Source organism: Salmo trutta, chromosome 6, assembly GCF_901001165.1.
Source record: "Salmo trutta chromosome 6, fSalTru1.1, whole genome shotgun sequence".
NCBI lineage: Eukaryota > Metazoa > Chordata > Actinopteri > Salmoniformes > Salmonidae > Salmo > Salmo trutta.
In genome coordinates this window covers 17225766-17251177 of record NC_042962.1, presented here as the reverse complement: position 1 = coordinate 17251177, position 25412 = coordinate 17225766, and the positions used below count along the sequence as shown (strand labels likewise).

Here is a 25412-nt window from a genome sequence, read left to right as displayed (position 1 = left end):
CCCTTAACCCTTTCTCCACACACTTCCTGTAATAGGATCAAGCTTGTTTCCTAATTCTATCATCATCTGCGGTCATCCGGCCTCATACCCCTCACTCAAACCTTGTCATCCTCTCTTCCCACTCTTCTTCCTCCTCCCACAGACACATTCCCAAAGGAAAAGAGGGGGATGAGGGCCGGAGGGGTGGGTCGTACTCCTCCTGGAGCTCAATCACTTCTACATGTGGCTCTACTCTGGAGAGAATGATGGGGGTGGACAGATGTTGGTGGTGTTCGTTTTTAATCGAATGAAAAGAAAGTGAATGAAATGATCTCAGATGCTCCACAAATAATTAAACTTGATCCTTTTTTATTTTGGGGTCGGGGGAGTTCTAGTTACTGCCCAGTGTTTCCAGATTTCTGTTTTAATGTACTGTATTGTTTAAAGGGGCAATCAGCAGTTGTTACATCCCTTTTTGGACTTATACATTTACTATACAGTGCATTTGGGGAAGGATTCAGACCCCTTTTTCCACATTTTGTTACGTTACAGCCTTTTTTCTAAAATGGATTAAATCGGGTTTTTTCCCCCTCATACAATACCCCATAATGACAAAGCAAAAACAGGTTTTTAGACATTTTAGCAAAAAATAAATAAAGGAAATATTACATTTTACATAAGTATTCAGACCCTTTACTCAGTACTTTGTTGAAGTACCTTTGGCAGCGATTACAGTCTTGAGTCTTCTTGGGTATGACACTACAAGCTTGGCACACCTGTATTTGCAGAAGTGTCTCCCATTATTCTCTGCAGATCCTCTCAAGCTCTGTCAGGTTGGATGGGGAGCGTTGCATCACAGATATTTTTAGGTCTCTCCAGAGATGTTTAAATCTAGGCTCTGGCTGGGCCACTCAAGGACATTCAGAGACTTGTCCCGAAGCCACTCTTGCAGTATCTTGGCTGTGTGCTTAAGGTTGTGGTCCTGTTGGAAGGTGAACCTTCGCCCCAGTCTGAGGTCCTGAGCACTCTGGAGCAGGTTATCATCAAGGATCTCTCTGTATGATGCTGCCACCATCATGCTTCACCGTAGAGATGGTGCCAGGTTTCCTCCAGACGTGACGCTTGGCATTCAGGCCAAAGAGTTCAATCTTGCTTTCATCAGACCAGAGAATCTTGTTTCTCATGGTCTGAGAGTCCTTTAGGTGCCTTTTGGCAAACTCCAAGCGGACTGTCATGTGCATTTTTTACTGAGGAGTGGCTTCCGTCTGGCCACTCTATCATAAAGGCCTGATCGGTGGAGCGCTACAGAGAAGGTTGTCCATCTGGAATGTTCTCCCATCTCCACAGAGGAACTCTGGAGCTCTGTCAGAGTGACTATCGGGTTCTTGGTCAACTCCCTAACTAAGTCCCTTCTCCTCCAATTACTCCGTTTGGCCTGGTGGCCAGCTCTAGAAGAGTCTGGGTGGTTCCAAACTTCTTCCATTTAAGAATGATGGAGGCCACTGCTCTTGGGGACCTTCAATGCTACACACATTTTTTTGGTACCCTTCCCCAGATCTGTGCCTCGACACAATCCTGTCTCAGAGCTGTGATGGCCCATTTTATACAGATACATTTGCATTGTATGCAATGTAACCAATCACATCCTGCAAATCACCAGCACAGGGCGACCATTTTGAATCAATTTTCACATTCACTCCTTTGGTAATGCTAACAAATCAGATCATAACTATAAAACTAGCAGAGATCCCACTCTGAAACTTTGATATGCCTCTAGAGTATATTATGTTCAACAATAATAACAACAATAACATTTGCGGGTACTATTTAATGAAACTGCCAGTTGAGGACTTGTGAGGCGTTTGTTTCTCGAACTAGACACTAATGTACTTGTCCTCTTGCTCAGTTGTGCACCGGGGCCTCCCAATCCTCTTTCTATTCTGGTTAGAGCCAGTTTGCACTGTTCTGTGAAGGGAGTAGTACACAGCGTTGTACGAGATCTTCAGTTTCTTGGCAATTTCTCGCATGGAATAGCCTTCATTTCTCAGAACAAGAATAGACTGACGAGTTTCAGAAGAAAGTTCTTTGTTTCTGGCCATTTTGAGCCTGTAATCATACCCACAAATGCTGATGCTCTAGATACTCAACTAGTCTAAAGGAGGCCAGTTGTATTGCTTCTTTAAATCAGGACAACAGTTTTCAGCTGTGCTGACATAATTGCAAAAGGGTTTTCTAATGATCAATTAGCCTTTTAAAATGATAAACTTGGATTAGCTAACACAACGTGCCATTGGAACACAGGAGTGATGGTTGCTGATAATGGGCCTCTGTACGCCTATGTAGATATTCCATAAAAAATCTGCCGTTTCCAGCTACAATAGTCATTTACAACATTAACAATGTCTACACTGTATTTCTGATCAATTAGCAACTGATGTTATTTTAATGGACAAAAAAAATTTGCTTTTCTTTCAAAAACAAGAATTTCTAAGTGACCCCAAACTTTTGTGCGTGTGTGTGTGATACTACTCATATTACAGAGCAAGCGGTAAAACTTCATATGACACCAATGCCTCATAGCACCTTCAGAAACCCTATGGAGTCTTAAAGGAGGCCTGGGTAAGGCCAAAGTGTCAGAAATATGCCAACTTTGATAAATTATTTCTCAATTATGCTTTTGGATACAAATGTCAAATATGTCAACAATCCTTCCTTCAAATGACTATTCTATGGAAGACATTTTGTAAAAATCCCCTAAATCATGGTATTTTTTTCTGAGGAATCACTCTCTATTGGTTTAGAGCTCTATGTTCCTCCTGCTTTGTTTGTGAAAAAAACAGGTTTCAGCTGATTGTTTAACTTGGAATTCCTCGACTACAAGGCCATGCCAGACTTCACAGGAAGAAGTTCCTGTGTGTGTTGCACTGTGTGGGTCTATATGAGAGAGATTTTGCAATCTCACTTTTTTTTTAAAATTTCAAATTACATTTTTATTTACACCTACTGTATGACTCAATTTTGCTGACATTGCAACTACTGATGATGCCAATTGTGTGTTTGCATTACATCCAATGTTTTCTGTAAGAGGCATTGAAAGGAATTTGTCTTAGCTGTCATAGTTTCCATGTGTAACGGTCCACAGATGACCTATCTCCTCCCCCAGAGTTCTCCTCTGTCCACCCCTGTGTGCCTGCCTCTCCCCTCCCTCCTCACAGAGAAGTGTGGAATTCCCTGAGTCTGTGCCATGTATCCTTTGGGCAGTGCTAGAAAGGGTTGGAGGGAGGGGAGGAAGGGAGAGATGGAAGAGTGAGTGGACACTGGTTGTTGAGATAAGAGGAGCTTCACAGTCACAGAGGGTTTGTACAGTCTACGCCAACACGCACGCACACAAACACACGCGGACATGCACACACTCACACTTTCTCTATATTACAGAAACACACCTGGTCCCAGTCATTCATTCGCATAGGAAATGGGATGAGTGGACTAACTGCGGCCTTCCCACTCACCTCCGCTGTCTCTTTAAACAGTCTCTCAGACTGCTGGCTGAACAAGGGAGAAGAAAAAATGAGAGGAAAGGGCCTTTTCGTTTCATTCATTGTTCCTGCTAAAAATGCCCGTTGTGCTGAATGCCCCTCAATCCTGCTGTCTTATAAGGTCCCACACAGGCATCCTATTTCCCAAGTAATAATAGCCTTTGAATGACCAAAACATCACCGATAATATTTTTTTTTATATTAAAATGCTCAGAATTGAAGAAATTGTACCTTCTCTCATCTCTAACTATCAGAAAGCCTGAAAGAACAGCCTGATTGGGCAGGGAGCTTGACTGGCAGCTCTTTGAAACACTCTTGTGGTCGTTGCCAGGTAACAAGGTAAACAATAGGCCATGTCATTAATGACGAGATAAACAATGGGCCACATGTCATTCTCAGCCTAAATAGTATGCCTCAACACACCTCTGCAAAATGTCAACAGTGCTGATCATGGACTGTTTGGATAGACAAACAACAGAAATACACAATTGCATTTGTAACTAACTACAGAATACAGTTCACTAATACACTTCACAATAATTAGTAAAGCCTGAGTCACCTTAGAAGCTTAGACGTAAGAGAATGTACATGAACACAGGATACAATACGTGTACTGGACAATGTATTGGTGCCTCTGTATTAGGGCCTCTGTATTAGCATTATAGATGACAATATGTTCAGAATTGTATGTATCGATCAGACATTTATTTTAGCATTTGCAGTAGGCCAGCATAGCTGAAATATTGATCTACATGAACATATGAGAAATAATGGTGAGACATCATTTGACAGAAAGAAAAGAGCCATAGACCTAATACAGGCGTCTGGCCACCCAATATATACAAAGTAACAAAATCTGATATCATATCACATAAAAGTGATTTACTTAGGCTTTAGGAAATGCAACCAACTACAGACATTGATGGGGAGGAGAGGAGGATCCATGTACCCCGCTTCAATCATGCAGGCTTCTGTCACCCACTTGGCTTCAGTCGCCCCCAAGATTGAAGTGGGAGACCAATCCAGCTATGGCCTCCTTGCCAGACCTCTCACACTGGACAGACAGGGGTCCTGGGATGGACAGCTCGCACAGCTTCCCCACCTATGGCGCTGGATCAAGGGTGACTTCATTAAAACAAGATCCAGGAGCCCATCTACGTACTGTAGCCTTTGAAATATGCAATATTTGGTCGTGCACCTTTTTTTTCTTCTTGTTTTGTATTTGTATTTTTTTGTGCCTGAAATGCTCAATTGATGCAGATTTTAAATGAATAACTGTGACTATGCTGGGTCTGTCTTGCCAGGCTACACAGCATATCCCCCCTGTGCCTTGGGAAAGCTGATTATGTATCACAGCATTCCTGCTGTGGCGGTTGCCTGGGAAGCTGTGCAGACAGAGTAGTGGAAAGACAAAAGGAGATGGAAAATAATAATACCATCCTCCTCCTACTCGTCATGACACAAGCTACATCCACTGTAAGACAACAACCCATACATTAGAATGGCAAAATAGAATTTGCAAGAGTAAATTACAAATACTACACACACCGCAACTCCTTTTGTGGACAACGTTCCTTTGTGCCAGCTGTGTGCTGGCTAGTTCTCAGACTCGATGTAGGGGGCTAAGGGCTGGAAGAACAACCATATAGTGACTATCAGGTGTGTTACAGAAAATATACCGTTCACAAGTCAAAGCAGCCACAGTTGAGTTAACAGCCCCACAACCCCTCAAATGTTGTCTACCGTGTCAGACTCATCAAACTGATACATTATGGTCAGCGCTTGCTAGATCCACTGTCAATTATGGTTGAGCAGCCTTCTTCAGGATTAGCTTCCTGGCAAGACTCATCGAATGTTCTCCCCAATTTGATAAAGCAACTTCACTCGAAATGTGCACTGCTCATGCGTGACATGATCGTAATTTCGGTGCAGCCTGTCCACCTGAAATGAAAAGCAGCCACTGCTGTCAGATGTCTTTATTCTTAGGAAAATAGTGTATAGTTAATTTTTACATTATGGCATGCAGTCACAAGACAGTGTGCTTTTGCCGGCGTTCTGGTAAGTAGCTTGCTAACAGCCTTCCCTGTAGCTCAGTTGGTAGAGCATGGTGTTGTGGGTTCGATTCCCACGGGGGGCCAGCACAGGAAAAAAAAAAAAAAGTATGAAATGTGTGCATTCACTACTGTAAGTCGCTCTGGATAAGAGCGTCTGCTAAATGACTAAAATGTAACTGTCACGCCACAGATGAAAGGCTACCAGTATCTTTGGTCGTATGTTCTACTTGAGCTACTGTAGCTGGTTTAAGGTTTGTAAACAAAGCCAAAGCAAGGCATAGGTGCATGTGGTGACAGTTAAGGCGGTATATTTAAATGACTTACAATAAGATGTTACCATTGCTGTACTACATTTCTGGCTTTATTTTAATTGTATTTAATTCGCCTTTATTTAACCAGGTAGGCTAGTTGAGAACAAGTTCTCATTTACAACTGCGAACTGGCCAAGATAAAGCAAAGCAGTTTGACACACAGAGTTACACATGGAATTGTCACGGCTGTTATAAGGAGCGGACCAAGATGCAGTGTTTTCGTAGTTCCACATTTTTATTGACCGTGAAACTAAATGCCATACATAAATTAACTTGAATTACAAAAGCAACAAACCGTGACGCAGAGAGGGAAAAAAACACACTTCTCAAAATATAATCACCCACAAAGACATGTGGGACAAACAACAACTTAAATATGGCCTCCAATTAGAGATAATGACAACCAGCTGCCTCTAATTGGAGGTCATGCCAAACAACCAACATAGAAATACAAAAACTAGAACTGAACATAGACATACAAAAACAGATAAACACCCCTTGACCACTACCATAGAAAATAACAACTTATTATGGTCAGGACGTGACAGTACCCCCCCCCAAAAGGTGCGGACTCCGACCAAACATACAACCCCCCCTCCCCCCAAAAAAACACTAAACACAAAGGGAGGGTAGGGTGGGTGAATAACGTCTATGGCGGCGGCTCTGGTTCCGGGCGTAGTACCCCCACCGCCCGCTGATCCCCCCGCTTCTGTATGTCCGGAGGAACCAGACCATGGATCATCGCCAGAGGCTTCGTACCGCCAACCGCCGCTGAAGGCTCTGGGCTGCAGACCGCCGCTGAAGGCTCTGGGCTGCAGACCGCCGCTGAAGGCTCTGGGCTGCAGACCGCCGCTGAAGGCTGCAGACCGCCGCTGAAGGCTCTGGGCTGCAGACCGCCGCTGAAGGCCGCAGACCGCCGCTGAAGGCTCTGGGCTGCAGACCGCCGCTGAAGGCCGAGTGCTCACAGCAGGCACTGGCTGTACCGGGTTATGGAGGCGCACTGGAAGGCGAGTGCGGGGAGCAGGAACAGGACGTACTGGACTGGGCAGGCGCACTGGAGGCCTGATGCGTGGGGCTGGCTTTGGAGGCGCCAGACTAGTAACACACACCTCAGGGCGAGTTCGGGGAGCAGAAACAGGACGTACTGGGCTGGGCAGGCGCACTAGAGGCCTGATGCGTGGGGCTGGCTTTGGAGGCGCCAGACTAGTAACACGCACCTCAGGGCGAGTGCGGGGAGCAGGAACAGGACGTACTGGGCTGGGCAGGTGCACTGGAGGTCTAGAGCTTATGGCTGGCACAACCCGTCTTGCCTGAATGCCAACTCTAGCACGGCACCTGTGAGGAGCTTGCACCGAGCGCACCGGGCTGTAGATACGCACTGGCGACACAGTGCGTATCTTAGCATAATATGGTTCTTGCTCGATCACTCGCTCCCCACAGTAAGCACGGGGAGATGGTTCAGGTCTCCAACCTGACTTAGCAACACTCCCGTGTGCCCCCCCCAAAACATTTTTTGGGGCTGCGTCTCGCACTTGCCTGTCCATTGGTATCGTGCCTCCACCTGCTTCCCCGGCAGGCTGTTGTATCGCTCCAATACCTGTTCCCAAGTCCAGTCTATCCTTTCCTCCAACTCCTCCAGCGACCAGGATGCCATCTCCTCCCGGGCACACTGCTTAATCCAATCCTCCTGCTGCTCCCTTCCACGCTGCTTGGTCCTTCAGTGGTGGGTGATTCTGTCACGGCTGTTATAAGGAGCGGACCAAGATGCAGCGTTTTCGTAGTTCCACATTTTTATTGACCGTGAAACTAAATGCCATACATAAATTAACTTGAATTGCAAAAGCAACAAACCGTGACGCAAAGGGGGGGAAAAAACACACTACTCAAAATATAATCACCCACAAGGACATGTGGGACAAACATCAACTTAAATATGGCCTCCAATTAGAGACAACGACAACCAGCTGCCTCTAATTGGAGGTCATGCCAAACAACGACCATCATAGAAATACAAAAACTAGAACTGAACATAGACATACAAAAACAGATAAACACCCCGTCACGCCCTGACCACTCTACCATAGAAAATAACAACTTACTATGGTCAGGACGTGACAGGAATAAACAAACATACAGTCAATAATATAGTAGAAAAAAAAGTATATATACATTGTGTGCAAATGAGGTAAGATAAGGGAGGTAAGGCAATAAATAGGCCATGGTGGCAAATTAATTACAATATAGCAATTAAACACTGGAATGGTAGATGTGCAGAAGATGAATGTGCAAGTAGAGATACTGGGGTGTAAAGGAGCAAGATAAATAAATAACAATATGGGGATGAGATAGTTGGATGGTCTATTTTCAGATGGGCTATGTACAGGTGCAGTGATCTGTGAGCTGCTCTGACAGCTGGTGCTTAAAGCTAGTGAGGGAGATATGTGTCTCCAGCTTCAGTGATTTTTGCAGTTCATTCCAGTCATTGGCAGCAGAGAACTGGAAGGAAAGGCGGCCAAAAGAGGACTTGGCTTTGGGGGTGACCAGTGAGATATACCTGCTGGAGCGCGTGCTACGGGTGGATGCTGCTATGGTGACCTGTGAGCTAAGATAAGGCGGGGCTTGACCTAGCAGAGACTTGTAAATGACCTGGAGCCAGTGGTTTGGCGACGAGTATGAAGCGAGGGCCAGCCAACGAGAGCGTACAGGTCACAGTGGTGGGTAGTATATGGGGCTTTGGTGACAAAACAGAGGAGACTGTGATAGACTGCATCCAATTTGTTGAGTAGAGTGTTGGAGGCTATTTTGTAAATGACATCGCCGAAGTCGAGGATCGGTAGGATGGTCAGTTTTACGAGGGTATGTTTGGCAGCATGAGTGAAGGATGCTTTGTTGCGAAATAGGAAGCCGATTCTAGATTTAATTTTGGATTGGAGATGTTTAATGTGAGTCTGGAAGGAGAGTTTACAGTCTAACCAGACACCTATGTATTTGTAGTTGTCCACATATTCTAAGTCAGAACCGTCCAGAGTAGTGATGCTGGACAGGCGGGCAGGTGCGGGCAGCGATCGGTTGAAGAGCATGCATTTAGTTTTCATTGCATTTAAGAACAGTTGGAGGCCACGGAAGGAGAGTTGTATGGCATTGAAGCTCGTCTGGAGGTTAGTTAACACAGTGTCCAAAGAAGGGCCAGAAGTATACAGAATGTTGTCATCTGCGTAGAGGTGGATCAGAGAATCACCAGCAGCAAGAGCGACATCATTGATGTATACAGAGAAGAGAGTCGGCCCGAGAATTGAACACCCTGGCAACCCCATAGAGACTGCCAGAGGTCCGGACAACAGGCCCTCCGATTTGACACACTGAACTCTATCAGACAAGTAGTTGGTGAACCAGGCGAGGCAATCATTTGAGAAATAAAGGCTGTTGAGTCTGCCAATAAGAATGTGGTGATTGACAGAGTCGAAAGCCTTGGTCAGGTCGATGAATACGGCTGCACAGTATTGTCTCTTATCGATGGCGATTATGATATCGTTTAGGACCTAGAGCGTGGCTGAGGTGCACCCATGACCAGCTCTGAAACCAGATTGCATAGCGGAGAAGGTACGGTGGGATTCGAAATGGTCGGTAATCTGTTTGTTAACTTGGCTTTCGAAGACCTTAGAAAGGCAGGGTAGGATAGATATAGGTTTGTAGCAGTTTGGGTCTAGAGTGTCTCCCCCTTTGAAGAGGGGGATGACCGCGGCTGCTTTCCAATCTTTGGGAATCTCAGACGATACGAAAGAGAGGTTGAACAGGCTAGTAATAGGGGTTGCAACAATTTTGGCAGATAATTTTAGAAAGAGAGGGTCCAGATTGTCTAGCCTGGCTGATTTGTAGGGGTCCAGATTTTGCAGCTCTTTCAGAACATCAGCTATCTGGATTTGGGTGAAGGAGAAATGGGGAAGGCTTGGGCGAGTTGCTGTGGGGGGTGCAGAGCTGTTGACCGGGGTAGGGGTAGCCAGGTGGAAAGCATGGCCAGCTGTAGAAAAATGTTTATTGAAATTCTCAATTTTAGTGGATTTATTGGTGGTGACTGTTTCCTAGCCTCAGTGCAGTGGGCAGCTGGGAGGAGGTGCTCTTATTCTCCATGGACTACAGTGTCCCAGAACTTTTTTGAGTTTGTGCTACAGGATGCAAATTTCTGCTTGAAAAAGCTAGCCTTAGCTTTCCTAACTGCTTGTGTATACTGGTTCCTAACTTCCCTGAAAAGTTACATATCACGGGGGATATTCGATGCTAATGCAGAACGCCACAGGGTGTTTTTGTGCTGGTCAAGGGCAGTCAGGTCTGGAGAGACCCAAGGGCTATATCTGTTCCTGGTTCTACATTTTTTGAATGGGGCATGCTTATTTAAGATGGTGAGGAAGGCACTTCTGAAGAATAACCAGGCATTCTCTACTGACGGGATGAGGTCAGTATCCTTCCAGGATACCCGGGCCAGGTTGATTAGAAAGGCCTGCTCGCTGAAGTGTTTTAGAGAGCGTTTGACAGTGATGATGGGTGGTCGTTTGACCGCAGACCCATTACGGATGCAGGCAATGAGGCAGTGATCGCTGAGATCTTGGTTGAAAACAGCAGAGGTGTATTTGGAGGGCAAGTTGGTTAGGATGATATCTATGAGGATGCCCGTGTTTACAGCTTTGGGGTTGTACCTGGTAGGTTCATTGATAATTTGTGTGAGATTGAGGGCATCAAGCTTAGATTGTAGGATGGCCGGAGTGTTAAGCATGTCCCAGTTTAGGTCACCTAGCAGCACGAGCTCTGAAGATAGATGGGGGGCAATCAGTTCACATATGGTGTCCAGAGCACAGCTGGGGGCAGAGGGTGGTCTATAGCAAGCGGTAACGGTGAGAGACTTGTGTCTGGAAAGGTGGATTTTTAAAAGTAGAAGCTTGAATTGTTTGGGTACAGACCTGGATAGTAAGACAGAACTCTGCAGGCTATTTATGTGACGTTGAATAATGCTGGAAGTAAATCCTTGGTAATGGCTGCCTCCTGAATCCAAGTGTTTGACACGAGGGGCAGGGACCAGTAACTTTCTGATCAAACTTTATCTACGTACCAGCTACAGTCATTTTTCATACTTGGGTCTGAGTTGCACATGCTTATCGCAACTTTGAATCAGGCCCTAAGAGAATGACAGTGTGACTAGTAGGATATTGATGATAACAATAATGATTTATTGTTGTGTTGTACCATGAACAATGGGCATAGTGTACGACATGGTGTTAAGTCTATTTTCACCTCCAGTTGACAGGGGCTGCCTTCCTGCACCGAACTGTCTCATTCAATAATAGGGAATGCTTGACCCCAGCCACAATATCTCCTAAAATAATCCAACAGAAATAGCCTCAAATGCTCTGCTGAGACGGCCTGCCTCAAGAATTACATTAAGGGTCTAAAATTTGCACCTACTGACTTACAGCACTACTGAAGGTCTAATCAGCACCCGGCGAATGACATAAGCACTAATGGCCTAATCCGTGTCGACTGAATTGAATTCAGACGTGGGTTCAAATACTACGCTACGTTAAAATATACATTTTTAAATTCCTTTAGCTGTGCTTGACTGAGCTTGTCTGGCTCAATGGAACCAATGGAATAGTCCCAGAACTCTTCTCCACAGAGGACCGGTATCAATACAGGCATTCGCTCCAATCTAAGCACCTGATTCAACAAATCCGCTAAAAACAGTCTTCAAGAAACTGAATTTGTTGAATCAGCAGTGTGACTGTTAAAAAAATTCATTAAAAATGTATGGCCTGCTCCACCCTGACCTAAGTGCACACATTTTCCTCTATCTGACAGTCTGAGAAAAGAGTACCTGGGGATCTGAATGAACAAGCCGCTTCTGGAAAAACACTACCATGGGAAATTGGCCTGCAGTTTTCCACGCATTCTTCACATCCATTGAAAAATGACTAGATATTGCATAATTTCACATTATGCAGACCGTTTCTTCAGTATGTGTCGGCCTATCTGAGTAAACGAATGATACAGTATGTTGACTTAACAGGCATTAGAAATTAGAGGTCGACCGATTATGATTTTTCAGCGCCAACACCAATGCCGATTATTGGAGGACCAAAAAAAGCCGATACCGAGTAATCGGCCAATTTTTTTATTTATTTATTTGTAATAATGCAATTACAACAATACTGAATGAACACTTATTTTAACTTAATATAATACATCAATAAAATAAATTTAGCCTCAAATAAATAATGAAACATGTTCAATTTGGTTTAAATAATGCAAAAACAAAGTGTTGGAGAAGAAAGTAAAAGTGCAATATGTGCCATGTAAGAAAGCTAACGTTTAAGTTCCTTGCTCAGAACATGAGAACATATGAAAGCTGGTGGTTCCTTTTAACATGAGTCTTCAATATTCCCAGGTAAGAAGGTTTAGGTTGTAGTTATTATAGGAATTATAGGACTATTTCTCTCTATACGATTTGTATTTCATATACCTTTGACTATTGGATGTTCTTATAGGCACTTTAGTTTTGCCAGTGTAACAGTATAGCTTCCGTCCCTCTCCTCGCTCCTACCTGGGCTCGAAACAGGAACACATCGACAACAGCCACCCTCGAAGCAGCGTTACCCATGTAGAGGAAGGGAAACAACTACTCCAAGTCTCAGAGTGAGTGACGTTTGAAACGCTATTAGCGCGCACCCCGCTAACTAGCTAGCCATTTCACATGGGTTACACCAGCCTAATCTCGGGAGTTGATAGGCTTGAAGTCATAAACAGCGCAATGCTTGAAGCATTGCGAAGAGCTGCTGGCAAAACGCACGAAAGTGCTGTTTGAATGAATGCTTACGAGCCTGCTGGTGCCTACCATCGCTCAGTCAGACTGCTCTATCAAATCATAGACTTAATTATAACATAATAACACACAGAAATACGAGCCTTAGGTCATTAATATGGTCGAATCCGGAAACTATCACGTTTATTCTTTCAGTGAAATACGGAACCGTTCCGTATTTTATCTAACGGGTGGCATCCATAAGTCAAAATATTCCTGTTACATTGCACAACCTTCAATGTTATGTCATAATTATGTAAAATTCTGGCAAATTAGTTCGCAACGAGCCAGGCGCCCCAAACTGTTGCATATACCCTGACTCTGCATGCAATGAACGCAAGAGAAGTGACACAATTTCACCTGGTTAATATTGCCTGCTAACCTGGATTTCTTTTAGCTAAATATACAGGTTTAAAAATATATACTTCTGTGTATTGATTTTAAGAAAGGCATTGATGTTTATGGTTAGATACATTCGTGCAACGATTGTGCTTTTTTCGCAAATGCGCTTTTGTTAAATCATCCCCCGTTTGGCGAAGTCGGCTGTCTTTGTTAGGAAGAAATAGTCTTCACACAGTTCGCAACGAGCCAGGCTGCCCAAACTGCTGCATATACCCTGACTCTGTTGCAAGAGAAGTGACACATTTTCCCTAGTTAAAAGAAATTCATGTTAGCAGGCGATATTAACTAAATATGCAGGTTTAAAAATATATACTTGTGTATTGATTTTAAGAAAGGCATTAATGTTTATGGTTAGGTACACGTTGGCGCAACGTGTACCTAAGCGATTATATGCAACGCAGGACAGGCTAGATAAACTAGTAATATCATCAACCATGTGTAGTTAACTAGTGATTATAATTGATTGTTTTTTATAAGATAAGTTTAATGCTAGCTAGCAACTTACCTTGGCTTCTTACTGCATTTGCGTAACAGGCAGGCTCCTCGTGGAGTGCAATGTAAAGCAGGTGGTTAGAGCGTTGGACTAGTTAACCGTAAGGTTGCAAGATTGAATCCCCGAGCTGACAAGGTAAAAATCTGTCGTTCTGCCCCTGAACAAGGCAGTTAACCCACCGTTCCTAGGCCGTCATTGAAAATAAGAATGTGTTCTTAACTGACTTGCCTAGTTAAATAAAGGTGTGTAAAAAAAGATATATATTTTTTTTTTTAAATCGGCCAAATTGGTGTCCAAAAATACCGATTTCCGATTGTTATGAAAACTTGAAATCGGCCCTAATTAAACAGCCATTCCGATTAATCGGTCGACCTCTATTAGAAATGTGGCAGATACATTATGTACACACAATAATTAGCCTTTACCTTCCCAATGTTGGTTACAGAGAGATTTAAATGACACTTTATCATTTGCATTGTGAACCTGGATGACAGGTTATGGAGCAATTGCTGATGCAAATGGACAGTGCCTTCAGAAAGTATTCACACCCCTTGACTTTTTCCACATTTTGTTGTGTTACAGCCTGAATATAAAAATGATTACATTTAGATTTGTTTGTCACTGACCTACACATGATAACTCGACTTTGACATTAAGAGGTATCTTTTTAGACATTTTTACAAATTAATAAAAAATGTAAAGTATTCAACCCCTTTGTTATGGCAAGCCTAAATAAGTTCAGGAGTAAAAATGCGCTTAACAAGCCAAATAAATCAGTTGCATGGACTCTGTGTGCTGTAATAGCGTTTAACATCATTTTTGAATGACTATCTCATCTCTGTACCCCACACATACAATTATCTCAAATCAAATTATTGCATTTGGCGCATGTGACAAATAAAGTTTGATTTGATATCTGTAAGGTCCCTCAGTCAAGCAGTACATTTCAAACACAGTTTAAACCACAAAGACTAGGGAGGTTTTCCAATGCCTCGCAAAGGGCACCTATTGGGTAAACATAAAAAAGCATACATTGAAGATCCCTTTGAGCATGCTGAAGTTATTAATTACACTTTGGCTGGTGTATCAATACACCCAGTCACTGCAAAGATACAGACATCCTTCCTAACTCAGTTGCCAGAGAGGAAGGAACGCTCAGGGATTTCACCATGAGGCCAATAGTGACTTTAGAACAGTTACAGACTTTAATGGCTGTGATAGGAGAAAACTGAGGATGGATTAACAACATTGTAAATACTCCACAATACTACTCTAATTGACAGAGTGAAAAGATGGAAAGCCTGTACAGAATACATTTCTTTCCCAAGTATACATCCTGTTTGCAACAAGGCACTAAAGTAATACTGCAAAAAATGTGCCAAAGCAATTCACTTTTTGTCCTGAATACAAAGTGTTATGTTTCTGGCAAATCTCTTCATATTTTCAAGCATAGTGGTAGCTGCATCATGTTATGGGTATGGTTGTAATTGTTAAGAACTGGGGAGTTTTTCAGGATAAAAAAGAGCTAAGCACAGGCAAAATCCTAGAGGAAAACCTGGTTCAGTCTTCTTTCCACTAGACACTGGGAGATTAATTCACCTTTCACCAGGACAATAACTTAAACCACAAGGCCAAATCTACACTGGAGTTGCTTACCAAGAAGACAGTGAATGTTCCTGAGTGGCCGAGTTACAGTTTTGACTTAAATCTACTTGAAAATCTATGGCAAGACCTGAAAATGATTGTCTAGCAATGATCAACAACCAATGTGTAACGGTTGTCGTCTGGAAAGGAGGACCAAAACGCAGCGGGTTGTATACTCATCTTCTTTTAATAGGCGAAAGAAGGAAAACCAAACAAACACGTATACAAAAATAACAAAAAATGATGAACGACGAAAATAGTCTTGTCAGGCATCGACACGCAAAACAAGAGACAATCTCCCACAAACACTAAACCAAACACATACCCATATATAGGACTCACAATCAGAGGCAACGAGAAAACACCTGCCTCCAATTGAGAGTCCAACCCCAATAAACCAGACATAGAAATACAAAAGACCAGAGACCACATAGAACATTACCCAAAAACCCGGAAATAATAAATCAAACGCCCTACTAAATAAACCACCACCCCGAACCACATAAAACAAATACCCTCTGCCACGTCCTGACCAAACTACAATAACAAATAACCCTTATACTGGTCAGGACGTGACACAATGTGACAGAGCTTGAATAATCTTTCAAAGAATAATGTGCAAATGTTGCACAATCCAGGTATGGAAAGCTCTTAGAGACTTACCCAGAATGACTCACAGCTGTAACCACTGCCAAAGTATCCACTCAGGGTTGTGAATACATATTTAAATGAGATATTTCTGTATTTCAATAAATAATTTTCAATAAATTTGGAAAAACTTCTACAAACATGTTTTGACATTGTCATTATGGGGTATTGTGTGTAAAAAAAAATATATTTCATAAATTTTGAATTCAGCCTGTAACACAACAAAATGTGGAATAAGTCAAGGGGTATGAATACTTTCTGAAGACACTAACTATATGTAGTATGTGTGTAGGATCTTAATTTGAGCCAGTTTGCTAGAGCAGGAAAATAATCATGCAGCAACAGGAAATGTGAATTATTATGTGAATTATAATTAATGGAGATTTTTGTAGGGGTTAATAAAAAATTTTGTAAGAGAAATCAAGTCGGTGGAAATTACAAACTTCAGAAGCCTTTTTAAACCTCAAATATAAACTACAAGTTTTACATTTCCTGCATTGCATGAAAGTCCTTCTGCAACAGGGTGATCAAATTAAGATCCTACATCTGTATGTATTAAAGCGAGCCTATTCCATTGGTGGTAGACACTTATTACGAGGAAAGCGCATGATAGCCATTAGCCACCCCTCATTAACTCAATAATAGAGTTAATGTGCATTCCATCTCTACAACATTCTCCTACTATAACAGGGTTTCCTGATCCTTAGGGTATTACATACTGTGACCGGTCAGCTGACACCAATTTAATCAGTTCACAAGTGCTAATCTTACTGAAGTTTAATCGGTGGGTATTCTAAGCTGAAAAGGGCAGATAGCTTGTATGTCTCTGGTACAATAAAGTAAAGGGGAAACACTGTCAATCACAGCTTAAGTATTTGAAAGACAAGTCTTTCTGATGCAGTGTGCACAGTGTAGGAAGGTTGTTGTAGGGATAAGTGTTTTAGCATAAAACAATCACATTGAAGCACTAATATACTGTAAATATGCTGTGGGCTGATAACTCAACCCGTATCCCCCTTGATTCTAGCTAATGAAAAGCGTGAAAATCTCAGCGGTAGGCAGGAGGATGCATTTGGAGCAGCAGAAGCACATGGTTCAGATAATTGGCCAACATATTTATCCCCAGTGTTCCCCTCTCAAGGCCAGAGAACTTGGACTTTCTGTTGTTTACCCTTTTCCAAATGACCGGCGACCCTGTTCTCTGTGCTTTGCCGTTTAACCCTAAGCACTCTCGTCTCTCTCTCTGTCCCTCTCTCTCTCTTTCTCCTTAACTTCTTCATCTGTATCACTCACTCAGCTCTTTTTCCAGTCCCCCCCACCACACACATCCAGTAAGTCATATTTCATCCTATCATTCTTTTGACTCTACTTTCTCTATCTACCCCCCCCCCCCCCCCCCCCCCAGTCGACGCTTTTCTCTCATTATTGTGTCTACTGTGGGAACATGGTATCGTCAAAAATAGAGGGTGTTACCAATTCTGAATCTCTTTCTAGAGTTTTACCGTCTGTAGAATTGTAGGGTTTTGCTTGACTAGCTTGGGTGCCAGTCTGTTTTGGCTTTAGCTAACTAGTCATTCTCTTACCTTGGCATGCATGAACACACATGAACGTTGGTCCTTTCCTGCAAGAGGAGGCAACTTGGCACTTGTTTGCACATCCCTCACCTCAAGTGTGGGTCATCATTCACAATCAATAAGTGTAAAATAACAAAGCATCAGTATTGGTGTCTATGCTCTAAATCTCTACAGTCAGACCCTACGATGGATAACACATGTACATTAGCAACTTGGCATATCACTTTAGAATGCAGAACATCACTTTGTGTGCATTCATGGAAGTCCGACATATGTCGGTCAAACAAACCTTTTTGGGTGGGAAATCGATGGATTTGCTAGGGACGAATCAATGAGATTTACAGGAGATTATTAACATTGACGCCCACCACTTAGTGTCGCAAGTGCATTATCGATTCTGATGTAGAGCAGCCGTTCAAAAGTGTTTGTCCCGTCCTCCCACAACAAGCACGAGTCAAGTGACCCATCTATCACTTGTTATGTACACTATGTCTTGTTTAACAGATGCCTGGTATTCCAACATTAGGATGTGCGCTATGGCAGATCAAAGATGTTTGAGTTGGGATTTGCTGTAAATTACGCTAGACCTCACTGAAAACCGGACCCTCGTTCAAAGGTGAAATCCATCAAAACTTAATACTGAACTGAGCCAGAGGCAGGTGACCCTGATGTTTCAACATGTCATGGAAATGAGGATTTAAAAAAAAACAAGCCTTGTTTGTCAAAGCAGGGAGGAAGATTCAAATTGGAGGAAAGAAAAATCAACATAATTGTTTAGATCTTCAAACATATTACCCACTTGGCACAGATGTCAATTCAACGTCTATTCCACATTGGTTCAACGAAATGACGTGGAAACAACGTTGATTCAACCAGTGTGTGCCCAGTGGGTAGAGACGTTAGAGACATATTAGAGACGCAACATATAGTCATGTCACACGTCCAGTAAGTCTCACAACTGGATTCACTCTGTCACAGATTCATTGTCATATATTTCATCCTGTCATTCTTTTGACTCTATTTTGGATGTATTTCCTGTCTTTTGTGAATGAGAAGGAGTGGTACACTACGTGATAACAATCTTAGATCCGGATTAATTCGAAGCATTGGGTCTAGGTGGAATCTTTCACACAAAAAAAAACTGCCATCTGCAATCTGACACCTGAGCTGAAACAACAGGAGGAGTTGTCACTCTGAAAGAAAAGGAGAAGGGCTTTTTTGCTTCTTATCTCAATAGGATCACGAAAATTCTTCTTCTCTCCCAGGTGAATGTCTCGCATTTCATCACCATGACTGACTGGTCTGAAAACTTTACATATGAAAAGAACACCACATAAGAAGAATCAACCCAGTGACAGGAAGTTGTTTTTTCAGCCCCCAATCCGGAATTTCGCAACCCTTTGGACTGGAGAATTTCAGATAAAGTCTCCCTGTCTCTCACAGCGTATGTAGCGAGAGACAATAATATTATTCACTGAGCCGTCCCCCTTTAAGTCCAAGAATGTTGCCAAGAAAGACAGAAATGTGTAACAGCAGCTTTATATTGAATTTGAGCAAATTACATTAAGGCTGCTTTAAATTAGATAGTGCAGTTAACAAGGAGGTGGCACATGTGTAGTATCTATAGAAACACTTAAGTGCCTCAGATTAAATAAAATAGCATAATGGTTTGTTTGTCAGTGTGTTTTCTAGGGGTTATTGGAGAGTAAACGCTGCGGTCATTGCTTAAAATTCATATGACTTATATTACATCTAAAAAAGGGCCATATATTGAAAGTGTGTTGGCGTATATCTTAGTTAAACCTGTTTTGACACTGATAGGACTCAGACAACTTGAAGAGAACAACTGTCTAGCACCAGGTTTGAGATGGTATACTTGAAACTCAAGACAAGAGAGAATCTCTTCTCCAGGGGTGGCCAACACTTCCTGGAGAGCTACTGGATTGGCAGGTTATTGATCCAGCCCTGCCCTAACACACCAGTATCAGCTCTTTATCGAGACCTAAAGAGCAGCTGATTAGTAAAAATCAGGAGTGTAGGGCAGGTCTGGAACAAAAGCCTGCACACCCAGCAGCTCTCCAGGAGGAGGGTTGACCACTACTGTTCAACTTCAACACACCAATTGCTGTAGTTATTTCTGGACATAAGGACAACATGAAAAAAAAGTGAACCTAAGCCTGACCATGGTCTCTTTTAACAGTTTATTTACAGCTATTTCTCCTGGGATTTGGTGGTATTTTTTCCAGCCAAAGCTAATCCAGCCTGGTCTGTCCCATAAATTACTTTTATGATTTGCTAAATGAAAATAAGGGGATTAAGCCCAGGGGGAAACACAAATCTGTAAGTCTGCTCATGTAAAAATAGATACTAAAGATTTGGTCATTTCCATGTAAAAGGACCCATGAGCACTAACATGTGAAGTTCACAGGATCATGTAAAAATGGGTGTCAAATGAAAGTGTCAATATATATATTTTTTAATTAAGGCATATTTATATTTTCAACCATTTCCCATCACAAAAATTAGGAATAAGCAAAGGCTTTGATTTCTGGTCAAACATATGGAAAAGGGGTCTTAAAAGGTATTAGAAACACATCAAAACACAATACTGTTGCAAAATCCCTGCCAACTAATTTCATCATTTACTTTTTGATATTTTTTTCTGCCTTCTGTAAGTTTTTCAGAAACATTGCATTGTGCCTTGAAATTCTTTTACCTAATGAGGGACGATAATGAAAGTTCACAGATGTAACAAGTAAAGGTAGACCTATCAATTAGTTATACTCGACTGTACTATACTGAACTCTACTGTTCTCTACTGTATTGTAAAGGCAATGTGTCATGTCATAGCTGACACCATTGTTTCTGCAGACTTCATTGAATCTTAATTCAGAGCAGATATTTAACATTGTTTTTGGAAAACTTGGGCACATAAAAAAACGGAGGATTTTTTTTTTTACTAAACTTTGCATCTTCACATTTCTTCCAGTAAATGTGTTTTTGTAAAACAAAATGTGTAAATTGTTAAAAGTAGTCCTTGTGTATAGAGTAGTATGGTTTGCTAAACTTTGAAATCAATGGTTTTTGTTTGGCATACATTTTAAGTGAGATTCCATTACCTTGGAATTGCCAGTTTACCTATACCTACAGTATCTAGAAGTGTTTGCACCAGCTGCAAAGTTTGCACTTGTTTTTGTTAAATTGGGATTAAAAGAAAAAAGCTAAATCATAAAACTCTTAATTTAAACTTGACCTTGCATTAAACCTTCTTTCACCCTTGTTTTATCTTTATGTTCATTAAAAAAAAGTATTCCCTCATATACTTGCCAAAAATGTTGCTTGCCAGAATTTTTCAAGCTAAATAAGTCCATTACAATTCAGCCAACAGAGCAGCTGTGATTTGTGAGATATGATGTTATTGGACTAACACCGATAAGTGTTACAGAGTGGACACAAGTGACCTCCCCCTGGGTGATATAATGGGATATTCAGGCCTAAAATCAATGGAGCATTATTTACTCTCCACACACTCAATAACAGATGATGCCTAAATGGCTAACAAGTGCTGTATTGACATTGTTCTTGAATCATATGTGGCATCACGTGTCAAATGTTAAAGTGTTCAAATTGATTTCTAATTCATCTCTAGCAAATACTGATTTATGGTTAATTCTCGAAAGGTTCGATTAGCCTAGTGAAAACGGTATTTTGAAAACAGCAATGAGAAAGCTGCCCTCCTTGGTTGGAGAGGACATATAATTCGGGGAATAGCCGATATATGCTTGAGAGGCCAGCATTTTGACAGAGTCTGGAGCCAAATGCCAAGGCTGGACAGTGTCCTTGTCGTACCATAGACATAGCTGATTAGAACTAATGCCGTAGACACAGCCACGGAGCTATTTAGGCAGATTAGTAAAATATATGCGGAACAACACTAAGTCAATAAAATCCCAGTCATGATAGAAGAAAAACAAATCTCAAAGTTAGTTGTTTACCAGCTTGGATGCTGCTCACTTTAGTGTCATATATCTGGAACTTCTTGTTGTAACGCCTGATGGCAGGTGGTTTAAGGTTCCACTAGTCAAACGGACACTGTGTTCTTTAGACAGGGGTCTAAAGAACATATAAAAGATTGAACAACTAAAAAGGTAGTAAAGGCATGGTCTGGTCATCCAACCAACTGAACACGTTTCCAAAATCAGAATAATTGTGATATCAAAACAAAATATTCAAAATATTCAATCAGTTCCTTTCTTCCAAGTAACGGGGAGTTGTTTGACATTTTACCAACTTCTTTTCAACGTACATTGATACTTACTTTTAACATTTGAAACAGAGGTGTTAAAAGCATTCCAGGTAGGGTTAGAGTGCACAGGTTGATGGGTAAAACACTCATAAATGGAGCCTAGGGAAATTCCACCCAGAACTTGACTCCACATGTTTCTAGAAAGAAAGAAATATTTCCATTTCTCAAATAGATTGCTTCCGTTAAAAAAATGTGTGTTACCTTTGTGTTGTTCTCTTTGCTTCTTAATACGCAAAGGCAGCACGAGCCAAGAGTTTACCGTTTCGGTATTGCAATTCAAATTGAGATACCGCATAAACCAGACACAAAGAAAGGACATACAGACAGAATATGTAGAAGATTTCCACTTGAAGACCTTATGATAATTTATTCTGAGTTCCACCGTACCTTCTTTGAGTTGATACAAAAAAAGTATTTCTTCATGCACCTGGTACTCTATGGTGCTTCTACTATAAAATCCTTCAGTCATGTGTGTGCCCTATACCTGTCTGGTTTGCTGTTGTTGTTCTTTCCCACTACACCAAGTGAGACCTTTTAGTGAGCCATCATTTAGCAGACACTCTTAATGTGTATAGGCCAGATGAGCCTTGTGTGGCTGGCTGGTTTGACTGTTTTTACAACACATGCAGTCTGTTAGAGGCCACAGGCAGGGTATTACTAGGTAAATTCACAGGGTTCAGAGTGGCAAATGCTTTAGTTGTCCTCTGTCAACAGACTCTCAAAGAGGAAAACTTGTCAGAGGCTAAAACACAGGGCTGGTCATTAGACTGATGCCACAAATTGAGTTTGATGGACTTATCGTGCACACCTAACTAGTCCTATAAGTGCCTAGTGGAGTGAAGGGCAGAGCTACTTTTCAGGACAACAAATCTGTTTTATTTCCCTCTTTTGCTTTTCTTTGCATTGATAGAGGACACCATTCACTGAGAGTATCATCTCAATGCTACGGCTATCTGGTAAGGTCTATTACTATCCATGAACAATAATAATAATGCATTGGCATCTCTTCAGCTAAGTATGTCAAACCAGGAATAACATGCTTCCGACAAATGGGAGCCGAAAAAGCTTTCTCCTCAAATGCATTGAAATAATATGTAACAGCTGCACAACAAAACAAAACCCATGATGGACCCTTGACACAATAAAATTACCCTGAAATGCAGACGGCTGCAATTGAGAACCTGGCAAGAGCTTTAGAGAACAATAGCATCCATTGAATCAAAACAGCAGCAAACATCACTGAACCACTGTCATATGAGGTCATTACATTCACCAATTTAAGATGGGTCTTCCAATCAAATTAGCTATTTACTTGCATTAAATAATTGCATTCATGTTATCAAGAACCTTGTTACGTTGTTATTAACACTCAGTTATTGAATTCTTTAAGACATTGAGGATCACAATTATACTGATAAACCAATGATACTTGTTATTTGCAGTGCTAATTCCGTATGTATTTTTAGAAGTCTGTGTTATAGTGGAAACAGAGGGAACATGTCTAAGAAGTCAATTATGACAAATGAATTCAATTCAAACAATCAATTCAAACAATGTACTGAAGAAGAACACTAATTGCCATAGACACAAACCAGGATAATTGGGGTGTGAGCCTTAAGCAAGGGTCCTTCCAGGAGGTTCCTTTTGTTCAAGCTGTTGTGTGAGGCCAGTCAAAGAAAAGGAACATTCAGCTATTCTTACTCAAAGATGAACAATAACTCAATTATTGTCTCTAATGATGACGTCTGTTAATTACAGAAACAAAATATAAGAAAATCATGTCAGCATTTTATAGTTGAATTTCCATCCATTTTAGTAGGCTACCCAAAAAGAAAAAAATCATTCTTCATCGTAAATGATAAAAAATGTCAGACTTTATAGTGGCTCACTGTAGAAGGTAGTGAATGAAAAAAAGGGAATACACATTATAACCACCAATTCCAATTCACCTACATCTAATACGACTGAATTCATATGGCAAGCAGAATATGTTCTTTCCTCTATATCACAGTTTATGAAGGAAACGACTGCTAAATATGTCTAGTATTATCATTTTTTAACCAGAGACACTGTCTGACTGCACAATAAATCGAGAAATGTAGAGCAGAATAAAATAGATACCAGAATTGTCCATCCATTTTGGTTAGAATGGAAATGTGTACTTGGCTTTTGCCCAACAACCCCAGTCAAACGCCTAACCAGATCAGACACTTCCACAATCTGCTAACAATCTGGTGTGTTTTGAAACTAGCGGGAGTCCCAGACAGCTAGCACTCTGGCCTGATCAGAGGGTCTCCTACTGCAGGTGGTTGTCCACAGAGGAGCTAGGGGGACAAGGGGCAGTCCCTGCTCCATGGGGGACCCCGTCTGTCATCACCACCATCTGGACTGGAGACCCACTTTGGCACAACACAGGACCAGATTTGGTCTCCTCTTTCCCAGTGGTGGCTAATGTGCCAAGACAGTTTAGACATGGAACAGGCAAAGGACAGTCTCAGAGCAGTCCTGGAACTCCTTCTGGGTTAATTAGGTACAAATAAACTATAGACTATTGCATTTCATTTGAAGTTTGATGTCTAATGTTTAATGTGTAAGGAGTGATGATGCAGCTTTAGTTTAGGCCTATAGTCATAGTGTTTCTATTCAGAAAATGAAATGTATTATTTTGGTTAGAAATAGCCTTAAAACAGTAACGCTGAGACAGGAACAAACATTGCAGAGCTCTATGTATATGAAGCCCTTAAGCAGGTGTTCAGAAAAGTAGGCTAAATAACTCTCAATGGTAGACTACTAATTTGCAGTTTTAAAGTTTAAAGTTTATATAAGTTTATTAGCCTACTGCCTTTGTCTACTGATCCATAGAGATAAATACTATTGAAATCATGTGACACGTCTTCGGAATTAGGCTACATGATGTGTATGTCTCCTTTACAAAAACAATGTTTGGCAGACTTTTCCCCTGAACAACAAACAGGTTTCTGTGTAATATCCAATAGAAGAAGCATTGTCATTTATAATTCCGTTTCCGTGTCAATCATTTCGTTTAAGTAAGTAGCCTAGGCTAACCTAGTACTAATTCCCATATTTTACCAAATTCCCCACAAGCAAAGTCGGTCTCACGCCTACCTTTCTTGTGCGCTGTCAGTGTCACGCAGCAGCCCATGCAGAACAAGGCAGCAATAACTATTCCAGTTACAGGTCGCATTGTTTCCAAAATGTGTTATATTCAATGAAATTAGAGGAGAAACTCATCCATAGTCTTGGGCGAACCCCTTTATGTGATGTATCTACCCCCGCTTTACGTCCAGGGGAGGTAAAAGGTGTAGTCTATTTGGGTGGGACTTCGTTGAACTGGCACTCTCTCTTTTCCCGGTGATTGGTCCTCTTCCGTCTCTAGTACTGCAGTCAGAGCAACTTTCAATTGTTTTGACGTCATTTGGAAGGAGTATCGTTCGAAAGCAAAGCAGTCAAGTGCAAAGTTATATCAAGCATGGTCTTTCACAAGCATAGGCCATTGCATACGTTTATCTCAAATAGGCCTATCCCTGGCTGGAATAACATTTTATTAGGTTGATATGTTCATATTGCAAGTAGGCTACATGCCTAGGCTTCTTATTG

At 41.7% G+C, this 25412-nt stretch overlaps 1 protein-coding gene across 1 annotated transcript in view; it reads right to left on the bottom strand.

The window, feature by feature from the left end:
• Window positions 1-25179, bottom strand: part of LOC115195550 (melanoma receptor tyrosine-protein kinase) — a 49666-nt gene extending 24487 nt beyond the window's left edge. Inside the window, exon 1 of the mRNA XM_029755502.1 lies at window positions 24921-25179. Coding sequence (XP_029611362.1) covers window positions 24921-24999 — 79 coding nt within the window. The 5' untranslated portion in view covers window positions 25000-25179. The remainder of the gene's footprint in view (window positions 1-24920) is intronic.
• Between the last annotated feature and the right edge of the window lie 233 nt (window positions 25180-25412).